At 39.3% G+C, this 12,864-nt stretch overlaps 1 protein-coding gene across 1 annotated transcript in view; it reads left to right on the forward strand.

Annotated features, from left to right (window-relative positions):
* FMN2 (formin 2) overlaps positions 1–12,864 on the forward strand; it is a 177,710-nt gene that overhangs the window by 7,593 nt on the left and 157,253 nt on the right. Inside the window, exon 2 of the mRNA XM_026845620.1 lies at positions 7,266–9,268. Coding sequence (XP_026701421.1) covers positions 7,324–9,268 — 1,945 coding nt within the window. The 5' untranslated portion in view covers positions 7,266–7,323. The remainder of the gene's footprint in view (positions 1–7,265; positions 9,269–12,864) is intronic.

Consider the following 12,864-nt stretch of genomic DNA (forward strand, 5'->3'; position numbering starts at 1 on the left):
AACATTTGCTTGGAAGTTTTCTTGCCAACTGTTGCATAAATCATTATTTGACATTACTTCAGGTTCCATAACTAATTTCCCAAAGTGCTCTAAGCTGTGACATTTTAAAGTAAAATGTTTCAGAAGAAATTAAGACCTTGAGATATGATACAAGCATTGTCTGAATTATAACTCTCCACACTGTTTGACATTCTTTCTCAGAATTTAAGCTTGCAGTAGTTAAATCTATTTGTACACAATTATTTCCTTATCTTCAACACCATCACATTTTGTAAACTTCCCCAGGTGGTTTACAAAGTGAGCTTGCCCATGGTTGCTCTCTCTAGGGGGAACATATTATGGCAATTGATAAGAGGATGCTTCCTGTTTTAAAAAGAACTGAAAGCAGATCAATAGCTTTCTTTTTTATTTTATGCAAACTCTGCATATCCACGTGTGTGTCTGTGTGTGTGTGAATGTCTGCAACAGGAACAGATGCCTAAAAGAGGGTAATTTTTCTCTACACATTTTAAAAACCAATCCATGTTACTGGTTGAGATCTTTTAAAAAATAAGAGAAGAATCTTGGAATAAACTTGATCCTTGTCAACGTTTTTTTTCAGACTAGTAGATACTTGTGGCAGTAGAAAAGATAAAATTAGGGCATTAAGTACATAAATTAATCCCTTGTCTCCTACAGAAAAGGACTAGGCTCAAAAATCTGCCATTGTTTCATGGCATTTTGGGCTCTCTGTGTGCAGAAAGGTCCACTGATACGATCAAAGTCCACAGTTTTCAACCCTGTCATTAAGTACTCTGGGAGTTTTCCAAGAAAACCAAAAAAGACAATATGTAATTTTCTGCTTGATTTAACAGAATATGTTCTTCTCTAAGGAATGAAAATGAAGAGGCCCAGTTTCCTACAGATTTCTGTTCTTTGTTCCTTTCTCTATCCTCTAGTACAATAAATCTCATCTGCTCTCAATTTTCTCTGTGAAATGCTTGCTTGTGGTGGGTAATATGTATGCGAATCCTGTTTGATCGACTGACACAGTTCTGCTTATCTTCCCCCCCCCTCTACCCAAATATTGATTTTGTATGTGTTTGAATTTTGAAGGGGTTTAATTTTTTCATCTTAAAAGCTTGGTTGATGTTTCCTACTGTGTTCAAAAGCTATTATGAGGTCTGATGAAACACCCTTATTGCATAAATTTAATTCTCTTAGAAAATAAAATTTATAACTTAGATTCTTACTCTGATTTTTTACTGTAATTTACAGTGGTTTAAATGGTAGGAACTGTTTTATCTGTGCTTCTTTGATAGCCTGGTCAGCAGATATTTTACTAATTATTTTCTTCATGATGCAGCCTACACTGTGTTGCATTGAATTTGTTTAGCATATATTAGCAAACAACTGCTGGCTATCTGCATTCAAAATAAAATTTGTCTGAAATTAAATTTGAACAAGTAAATGTGGGAACTGTCCCACAAGATACCTTACTTTTTAGTCTGCAATAGGGAATAGAACTTCATGCTTCCCTATTGCTTGGGTTTGATTACAATACTACCATAGCATCTTGTGCTCCAAATATAGGAGTCCCTGGCTGCAGTATTTGCAGAGGCCTGGATTTTCAGAGACTGTTTGTGACCTGACCCTGACCTGCAATGTGTACATCTCTGGAATGCTGGCAGGGTTTTGTGTGCAGCTGTTCAGCCAACCCCTCCTATATAAGTAACGATGAAAGATTCTGTATAACTTTTCTTCCGAGAAGTTATTTTACAATAAAGCAGCGATAAGAATATGGAAGTATTCAGGGAAAAAAATAAAAAGGCTTGTTGGAATGTCTATGTTTTTTGCTATGTCGAGTTAATCTTATGTTTAAAAAAGCTCTGTTTCACAGTGAATAAATATATTACTGCATTTAGGTGACAAATCCACGAGGTTAAACCCTTCACAAAGATTTTGACTCCTAACCCATGGACGTTCTGCAGCATAGTAGTTGGCAAACATTGCATTGCTGGAGACCCTGCTTCTTCAGATACGTTAATTTTAAATGTTAGTTCACTAGCTAGAAATTATGTGGGAGAAAGTTCAGCACTATGTAACAGGCATTTGAAAATTCTAGTCATTATTTTCTCGTCTGCCTAGTAAAAGCTCCTAGGCAAGCCAAACTTTTGCCTAGGATCGTTGTTTGCTAGGTACAAGCTCCTTATAAAAGAAACTTTTCAATAGGCAAAACAAGTTTCTCATTAGTTGGATTACCCCAACTTAATATAAATACAATGCATGAGACATCATTTCATACTACTCAGACAACTATTGAAAGAAAAAGCAGAACCTCATATCCACTTGAAACTACATGAGGCAAGGACAGGACCAATGTTGTCTCTAGTCACTATGGTCTCTTAATCCACATTATATTTTTTGATCTCCTGACTTGGCCCTTGGCAGTCAGAAAGGGGAAGTGAGTCTGCTAGAGCTTGTCAAGTCATAAACCACAATTTTCCCTATAGCTAAAAGAGATTTGGGGCATGGGGGCAATTTTCAACTGCTCAGAGCAATGCTTTGGCAACATAGGGGAGTATTTATTGGTAGTTGATGCCTTCTGGGGAGATAACTATGCTTAGAGTGGCAGCCGGGGGAGGCTTTCCACTGTCACAGGACAGCAGGAACAGGGATCTGGCTCCAGCACTGGACTGGACAAATATAAGCCCTCTGCTTGCTTATGAAAAGTCAAGATTTAGTAACATATAGATGGCTGGGAATATTCTAGTCTGCCTAAACAAACCTTTCTTCATACCATCTGCATTGCCATATCCCAACAGTACTGTGACACAGGAGTACTTCAAAATAGTCCTCTTAATCTGTGTGCCTTTATTTCCAAACCAAAGATGTGCATACTGAGCCACTAATTAAGAAATAAATCCCTGCAGGGTGTGTATGGATGAGGTGAGGATTCTCTTGTCTGTCCCTGCTCTCCCTCTCCAAGCAGTAGCCCTGTCCCCTCAGGGAGTGGCTGAAGGGAGGCTGGAGGAGCCACTGGGGGGAGCAGAGCCCAGCTCCCAGCGCACTGCTATGGCACCTGGACCCTGTAGTATGGTGCTGTGGCTCTTGCACTGCTGCCACCTCACCCTTAGTCCTGTATGAGGTGAGGCAGAGGGTCAGCCAGTGACAGGGCAGGCCTCGCCTGCCGCCTTGGAGGATGAGGTTCAGCCTCCTTCAGCAGGCCTCCACCCTGGGCTGCCATGTTGTGGCTTACACTGGGAAAGCACTTTTGCTGGGCCACAGCAGCCTCCCCCCATCCCAGCCACTGAGTCTCCCCAGCAGGGAAGGGTAGCACATAGCCCGTAGATACACGGGTATGTAGCCCTGTCAGCCACTTCAGGCACCTGGAAGAGCTGGCCCTGAGCACCTGCCCCTCAGTCACCGTGCAGGGTGGTATGGGGATACATGCAGGGCGTGACTCATTCTGGGGACGCATTTGCTTTGCCCCTCCATCTTTACAGTGATGGCGGTTCTGTGCCACGGAGTTACTACCAAAGTGCTGTTTTGGGCACTTTGTGTGCTGCCAGCACTCATGTGGTTTAAACCCTTCCCTGGGATCATACTGATGAAGCTTAACCCTGCCCCAAAGGCTTGTCCCCTGCCAGGCATGGCCTGCAGTAGTGCTGTGCCTGTCAGTGGCAGTAACGGGGTATTACTATCTTCACTCTATAGGGACTTGCTTGACAACTACTGTTGAGAGCAGAATGATGTATCACAGTAAATAAATCATGGTGAAAACTCATCCACCCTAAGAAAGCTGTGTCTCCTCAGGGCAGGCTCCCCTAGGCACTTCTCTCTCCCCTCAGGCAGCCCATGTTGGTGACAGGCCCAAAATACCAGGTTGTCAACTGGTCACCCAGCTTTTTTGTGAGGGATTTGGGAGGAAGGCTCCCACCATGGTCCCAGCCCCGCCTGGGGGGCAGTACTCTGCCGTGGCTGTGATGCAGGAGGCTGAACCCTGCACCCAGGTGTGGGCAATTGGGGCTGCTGGCAGCCCTTCCCCTTCCAGCAGGGCAGGTGGACAGCTTTCAAGAGAGGCTGCGGTAAATGGCAACTCTCTTCTTGAAAATCATCACAATTTCATAACAAGGGCTTGTTTTTCTAACAGGAAAGTATTAACGTGGAAGTCTCTAGGAGCACAAGGACAATGCATCTTGAGCTGTAAGTTTTGACTCTTTAGTTTGTGTTGCCATTCATGTCTTCCAAGCTTTAGAGGAGCATGAGAGGTGAGGAGGATCTCAGGCCTATGCCTGCGATCTCAGCCCTTGATATTTTTGACTGAGCACTGGAAAATATGAAGTGAAGTAGGCAGGCTCACGGACTAGCCTCAGTTGTTGAGAATTTATACCAAGCTAAGAATGAGTTGTGATTACTTTTGAAAATGAAATATCCTTCTTGAAAACCTAAAACCCACTGTTTTCTCTTTTTCCTTTCTGTTGAAAGTCTCTCTTTTGGTGTAGAATATTTAACACGTTCTTAGCTTTTAAAATGTAGTTTATACTGATGCCAAAATATTCTGGTTTCTTGCTGAATTTTAATAATATGTTTTTCTTCAGAAGCTAGAAGACTCCTGAAAATAAAGATACCCCAAAGTATTAACATTTGGTTTTATGTTTGGCTAATGTAAACCTTTTGTACTTTACTGCATATGTTGATTGAGTGTTTATCTACCACTGCCACTTCAGTGTAATTTGTGTTCTGCCCCCACACTCCTCTTTTTTTCTTTTTATTTTTCACCAAATGTATTTTCTGTGCCTTATGTGGAATAACCAGAGCAAATTCTTTGATGTTCACATGCATACCTCTGTTCACATAAGTATGCCCATTTTGGTGATGCTCTTTTCCCATATACATCAGAAATCCTGGTCAGAATCCATGATGGTTAGGATGCCACATTCAGGGGGACTATCTAGAAAACAGTTTGGCTTTTTTTCTTATAGTTCTTTTGCTTTTAGAATTACAACTACAGATTGAAAAAAAAAAAGAATAATTTTAATGTAATATATCTAAACTCAGGTGATATCTATGGCTATACATTTATATGTGTTTTTGAAGAACTTAATCATCAGGATGTGCTGTGTGAAAACTTCTAGGAAATTGTGCAGATACATGATTTAAACCACTATAAGTTTCTAGTTTCTGACTAAAAAATGAAGATTAGTCTTTAACTTGACTGTCTTATAACCCCAGCTTTGTCGATGGCTTAGTTTTGCAGCATAATTTGCAGTGTAATTACTGCTGATGAATTATCATGAGTTGTAATGGAAGTGTGTTGAGTTTGTAATGCAAGTTTACAGAGAAGGAAGGAAAGGGCATGTTTTGGAACGTCACACTAATTCTACATTTCCCTTACACGTTCAGTCCACAGTATCTTTATATTACTTCTGCATTCTGTTAATCTCTGGGAGATTTTAGTGGGAGAGGAAATATTAAATGGAGTGGGAAGCTTCAAGTACTCCAGTTGTTATCAAGGGTTAGATCCTTGTCAGTTCTAGTAAGTGAAAATACCCATCAAAGTAGATTCTACTTCTATGGTTCCCTCTAACTGCACCTTAAGTAATTCTTACTTTGTATCTTCAGATGCACTGAAATTACCTGAGCTTTCAGAAGCTTTTGTAAGTACATAATAATGCTGTAAAAGGTAAAATACTGCAACAAATTACAAATTAAGTAGGATAACAGAAAGCAAAAAGAGGAATGGAGTCAAAAAGCAAAATCGCCTAACCTACTCCTACAGGTTTTGCTATACTAGCTCTTGCTAATATATTTATGAATGCTGAGTGCTAAAAATGAAGAAATAAAAAAAAAAAAAAAAAGCTTCATTAGGTGAAAACTTAAAACAAAACGAAACACTGAGTGTACAAAGTCATCTGATCCACTGAAAGTGCTTGAGTTCTTGTAGACAGAAGGCTTCTGGTGCCTGAGCCACAGGCCCCTCAGGACAGGACTTAACATCAGAGCAGTAAGTGACCAAGAAGCACAAGGAAAAAATTATGATAGTTCAAAACAATTTACTTGTATGTATTATTAACAGTGCTACTCTTTCCAAACTGAATTAACAGCAATTATTTAACAATGACCACAGCCCAGATTTGTAAAAATATTTAGCATCCCTTGAAAAAAAACAGTGTGTGCCTGCTTAGTTTTTCAAGTGTGAATGACACATATTAAAGAAGATCATGCTGGAGAGTATTAAGGCAGAGGAAAGCAAGTGAAACCTCTAGTAGGAAGAGAATGTTACTAGAAGAGTTAGGTAAACCAATAGAACACATTTCCCTGGAATGGTGTAATCTCTGATGAAAGGGAAATTGTTAATAAAGAATCTCAGAGTTGTGAAGGATACATAAAATCTTTCACAGAAACTGAATGTAATAGACCAGGCAGTTAAGAGATGATAAATCATAAGCAGAAATATATCTAATTACTTCTTGGCTGGTGTTGAACCAAGATATTGAACTGCTGGACTGATCCAAGTTGGCAATTTGGCATTCTTATGCCTTTTTGTTTCTATTCCAGTTATTTTAAATCTAAATTTTAAAAGTGGAAAGGAGTACCTTTCTGGAAGTTCAGGAAATGTATTTACGAAATATTAATGTTTATACATCTAAACCAAAAATGGAGGAGAAGTAGCAACTGATTGAAACTGTTGCACAAGCTTACACTGCCTGCAGCAACTGACAGTGTCTGAATGAATTATTAAATATGTAGGGTGAAATAGAGGAATGCTTTACTGTATCCTTTTCCTTAGTAACATTTGAATACTGTTATTTTTCTTGTTTATTTTATCTTGTTTCATGCCAGATGTTTTTATGAGGGAAAACAATGGTGGTGTATTTTAATATTGATGAGTTGATTCTCCTGGGAATAACAGTATACCTACCTTCTCAGAAAATGAATTGTGGGAGGTTTTTTATAGTGTAATTACCATAATGCATTTAATTTTGAGTGAAACTCTTTAAAACTGTGGAAAGAACTTTTTGTTTATTATCTTTACTTTCAGAACGACTCTCCTTTTAAAATTATGTAGCTGTTTTGGTGGCTCTTAAAAAGTAAACATGTAAATCACCAGAGGTACTGCATGTCAAAGTAGCATATGCTTAGGCACCTTATAAACTATTAAATAATCATAATATTTCTCTTTCCAAGGTTATTGGTTTATTCATTTAAACAACTGCAGAGTAATTAAAGTACCTTGTTTTAACTTTTTTTTTTTTTTTTAAAATTGTTCTTTTACCCTCCAGGAACTTGAACATTGAAGTTCTGAAATTATAAAAGATTTAGTGACAAGCTGAACTTGCAATGCAGGCAATAAAAACCGTGGAAAAAGAAGTGACTTTTATAAAGGAAATACTTTTCACAGAATCCTTCCTAAAGAAACAAGAGTGGAGCAGAAGCCCGGAGCGCAGGCGGCTCTGTGAGCAGCAGCCATTGGAAGGAGCTGTCTGCAGCTCTCAGTGCTGTACTGAGCATGTCCCAGCGGAGCCCAGTGCAAGCAGCACATTATGCAAAAAGGCAGCTCTAGCAGATGGGAGAGAGGCACAGCAAGCATTTGCTTCACTTGCATCACCACGGCTTGAAAACAAACCTGGATCGCTAGAGGGGATCTCGCCGACAGGCCAGAGGAATGAAATTTGGGAGCATGGCTTGATTGCCGAAGGTGTTGCACTGCAAAAAATCATGGGGAATCAAGATGGGAAACTAAAGAAAAATACAGGTGATGTGCACGAAGGAGGAGAGGATGCTTCCGGGCCCAAGGATACAGATGGCACAAAGAAGGTATCGGGAAGCAGAAGGGGACTGGGGAAGCATGCAAAAGGAAGTGAATCCGGTAAGAAGAAGGGTAAGTCAGACTCAAGGGCCTCAGTGTTTTCAAATCTGAGGATCAGAAAAAATCTGTCCAAGGCTAAAGATGGGAATAGTAGTTCACGGGAGGATGTTTTGGAAAGCCAGGCCTTGCAGGCTGGAGAGCTGGACAGTACTCATTCAATTGTTACCAAAACTCCAGATATAAGCATCTCTGCAGATGAAGGTGGTCTCTCGGACACAGATGTTGAACATTTTGAAATCAGAAATGAAACTGTTCCAGCTGCTGCAGAGACACAGGATGGACAAAGGACCAGCTCTGGCTCTGATACGGATATATACAGTTTCCATTCAGCCACAGAACAAGAGGATTTGCTTTCTGATATCCAGCAAGCTATTAGACTGCAGCAGCAGCAGCAGGGGGCAATTAACATTGGAACTGAGGACCTTGTCACCAAAACAATGGGCCGACACATGGCTAATTCGCAAGCAACCCCCTTAGATTTTGAACGGTTTCTTTCAGTAACTACCGCCGACAAAGAGAGGAGCCCAGACACTGAGGGGGCTTTTCCAGCAATATCTGAAATTGCAGAAAACATTCCCGTTTCCTGTGCAACTGAACGTGAACTGAAAGAAGCAGTAAGCGGCACAGGCTCTCCTGGTAACAGCTTATTTGAAACACAAGAACGTAAGCTATTGATAGAGGAACAGGAACAGCTCATTGCTGGAGTGGATGCTGTAGCTAGTGAACTAGAAGATGATTTAAATAGAACTGCAGTAGAAAACGAGTCTCAGACACACAGCTCCACACAACCTTTTCCAACCTCAGTAGCAGATGCTGACGCTAAAATTGCTGAAGTGCAGGCTGTTGATTTGCAGGGCTCAGTAACAGAGGACGGTATTTCAGATGCAGGCCGTGATCATGCTGCTGAGACTCAGGAAGGGAAACACTCTCTGTCAGCCAGTCAAGAGGACCTGCATAATGGTTTATCCATGGAAATGAAAAATGGCATTTTGTCCTCCGAGGGGACAACAGGCAGTCCGATGCTTGGTTCCCGATGCTTTAAGCCCTATCTAATTAATCCTTGTTACATCAAAACTACAACTAGGCAATTGAGTTCTCCCAACCATTCACCTTCTCCCTCCCCATCCCAGAGCCCACTTTTCACAAGGAGGCAGGAGTCCTTCCAGAAAAAAGAAAAGGTCTCAATCAAGAAGCAGAGGTCTGCTAGTTTGGCAGGTTTATTTAGTCGTTCTGCAGACTGGACAGAAGAGGTGTCTAATCACAGATATGAGATAACACAGAAGGTGGGCTCTGCGGGCTACTTGGAGCACAAGGGGTTTAGAGAGAAATTTCAAACAGAAAGAGTGCCTTTGACTCATTCAAGAAAGTCCTCAGGGGTGCAGGCTTCTACAGAGACGTTTCCCAATGTCTTTTCAGGTGAGTGACATGTATTAAGGTTGTTGGTTTTTGGTTTTTGGGTTTTTTCCCCCAGAGAGTCTTTGAAACTATATTTAAAAAAAACTTAACTTTAGTCCTTTGCATGTAAAGTTGTCTTTACTTGTGCTGACAGTTTTAAAATAGAAGGCCTGATCTTACAAACACAGTCACATTTCATTAACGAGCATAGCCTCTCCTATTCAGTTTCAGCCTGGCAGTACTGCCAGTAAAGGAAGTGCATAACTCTTTGAAGTTATTCTTTCTGCTATTCTCCTTTGTCTAAATCCTGTAGGAAAAGGCTGGATGCCTTAAATTGTTCTTGTTGAAAAATGCCAAGAGCTGCACTGTTGTAGGCAGACCAGCTCTCTGCATAAATAGATCTTTCAGATGAGAAGCTTTCTCTAACTGTGATCCTGTTTGGGGTTTTCTTGTGCTAGACACTGTTCTGATGTACTGTAAGTATTTGAGAGCTGCACCTGGTGTTAGACTGAGGCTGCGATGAGGATTTGCTTAGTACGAAAAGGAAAATCCCATGCAAGCACAGATGGACAGCACTACAGAAAGGAACCAATTTCCTCTTCAGAAGGGAGAAAGAGGAGAAGAAAAAAATGTTAATGACTTGAAAAGGCAGTATAAAATGGAGAAGGGAAACTGTGGGTAATACAATTGGATAGCTGTGACAGGCTGCTGCTCAGGCTGTGTAAGGTAATTAATTCAGGAAAGCATTCTTTTACTTTGCCTGTTAGGCAGCTTGCATCCTCTCACAAAGATATAGAAATATAGAGTTTACAAATGGTGTGAATGGATGGTTATATTTTCCTGCACTTTGAGGTTTTAGTCCCCTTTCTCTTTCCACTCCCACCCTCAACTTACATTTTCTATATAAAGCTACTGTATTCACAAACAGAGAAGGCCTCTGCTACATAGGAGGTATGTATGCAGAGGAAACTCAGCAACATATTCCATTTATTTTTCACTTAAGAAAACTGTAGAACCAAAAGAATAGAGAACATGCTCTATGAGCATCTGTTACAAGATTGAAACAGTTGAATCTATAATCAGGTTTGTTTTGAATGGAAGTCTGTTCTAGATGCATGAGCACAGTAAGCACATAGGTACGTAAGATATTTGTGCTTTTATGAAAACTAAACAAAATAGTATGGCTTATGATAGGAACAATGACGTGATTTAAAAATCACATGTGAGAAGACAGTTAAGCCATCAACAACTGTTTTACATAAAGACTTTTGTACTGTAGTTTTTAAAAATTATATAACTTGTAATCACTGTGCATATTCTATTCTGCTTGACATCACAGTAATACTGGTGAATAAACCTATCTGGAAACAGAAATTAAAATTAATGACTTTTCTGCACAACAGCGGACTCCAGGAGTTTGAAATAATCATGTAAAGCACTAGCATTATTCTCCAGATTCAAATCAGAAAAATACCTTGATTCTTCAGCAGTGTCAAACAGAAATCCCCAATTTCAGTCTTGAAAATTAGAATTCAAATTTTTAACCCAAAAAAAGCCACCCTTCTCTGAAGGAAAGCAGCCCCCTATGAACTGAGCTGAATCTTTTTGTGCTTTTTAAATCCCTTCCACCTTAGATTTAATTTCAGACATCCCTACCTGAATTTTTAAAATTTGAGGTGATCAGTACTTTCAGGCTTATAGCATATAAAAAGCACACCACCTTTTTTTTTTTTTTTTCCTATGGACATTTGACAGCTTATAAACAACTCAGCAAAGCTTTAAATTGCATCATCAATAATTAGACTTGCTTCTGTGGTGGCACTATGATAGAAATAAATGTTATGTGGCAAACTTCAAGAACATGGAATTACTTTTTAGAGACCTGTTTTCCAGGAAACACTTTTTCACATTTCTTCACAAGGTTTTGATTTACTTATTAATAAGTTTTGTTGTGTTTCCCCATCAACACTTTAGACTATTATGTGAAGGGACCAATGTCCAATGCAACAGTAGTTCTGTCTCTTATGGAAATTTTGGTGACCCTTATTTGCATGTACATACCAGCTGTCTTTACAGGCAGAGGACAATTATATACCTTTCAGTTCATGCAGAAAAGCTTGAAATGAGGGAACTACAAATGACATGATTACACTTCATCTCTTTTTGATCATTCTTATTTTTTAAACATATATTTACAAGATGAAAATTATTAATAATATAAAAATAACAACTATTGTACACAAAAAAGGGAGATTAAACTTAGCATTAGTATTCCCACAGACTGGCTGTCATTGCTGTAAGAGCAGAAAACTCTCTTTATTTAAACCAATCTGCACAGCAACAATTACAGAAATATTTTCCTTGTAATTTGAATACTGATTTTGAAAAATGTTGTATTTTAATTGCATGCATGAGATGCATCAATTTGGGGATTACCATCAGGCTCTTATATTTATAGAAATAACATTCTTTATAGTGGCTCATTTCTCTTAAAAAAAAAAAAAAAAAACAAAAAAAAACAACCAAACAAACAAGCAAAAAAAAACCAACAAAGAAACAGAAAAAAAACCCAGCTTCTTGCCCAGAGCATTAAATCCCATCTTGCTGTGCAGTGACTGCAGTGTAGTTCTGCATTTCTAACTAGAATCAAGTAAAATATTCCACAACACTTTCAGTCATATATTTTAATGACAGCAGTTTCTATGCAGATGACTGGCCTAGTTTTTGCACTGTGTTGTGGTTTGGCTGTGTGCTGTTTGGTTTTCACAATTATCTAAATGAACACTTCTAAGGCTGCTTTAATGTAAAATGTAGATGGACGCCAACAACTGGGATAGTAGATAACTTGCATATTTTAATGTTGCTTTATATAAGAAATAAGTATGGTATTTCAAATCTGATACATTGGCTAAGGAGGTGGTGTGGACAAATTTGTGGGCATTTTGTAATTCAGGCATTGGACCTGTTTCTTTTATGATGAGGACAGCTGTATTTGTAATTGCAGTGACAGTAATTACAAGTTCTAGATTACTTGATGCACAGTGGAGCCATGGCTTTTATGTAGTGGTCCCAGGAGGACAAGACCTGAACCTGGAATGAATAGAGTTGGCACTCTCACTTTGGTATGTGTCAATGAGTGATTTGCACTAACATTAAGAGTATCTTGGTGGGAAAATGAAATTGATGTTTCCAAACATTAACATAACTGAAATGGAAGAGCTAATAGATTGATTTAATGAAAATGAGTTTATTTTCTCATTAATGTGAGGTGCAGTGATTGCAGAAGAGCTACTAAGGGCGTCTGTTACATAAACTAAGAGACTCATCAGCTGCCCCAGATGGTAATTAAACTCGACCCAGACAAAACCATGCCCTTTCTCATCTCTGTTTTCTGTCTGTAACACCCATGCTGTATATATCTCTTTCAAACAGATCATTTACCTTTAAATTTCTCTTCAGAGATTTATATTTGTCCTGCTCTAGCTATAAAGAGGAGACAAACAAAAAAACTGACCTGAGTCAGTCCCATGCTTGTGTGCTCACGGCTGCTTTTGAGTTCCATGGCCTGCTTTTCACAAAGGCCACTTCATCTCACTGTGCTAAGGTCAACTGCACTT

Source organism: Athene cunicularia (assembly GCF_003259725.1).
Source record: "Athene cunicularia isolate RWA chromosome 3 unlocalized genomic scaffold, athCun1 chr3_part1, whole genome shotgun sequence".
NCBI lineage: Eukaryota > Metazoa > Chordata > Aves > Strigiformes > Strigidae > Athene > Athene cunicularia.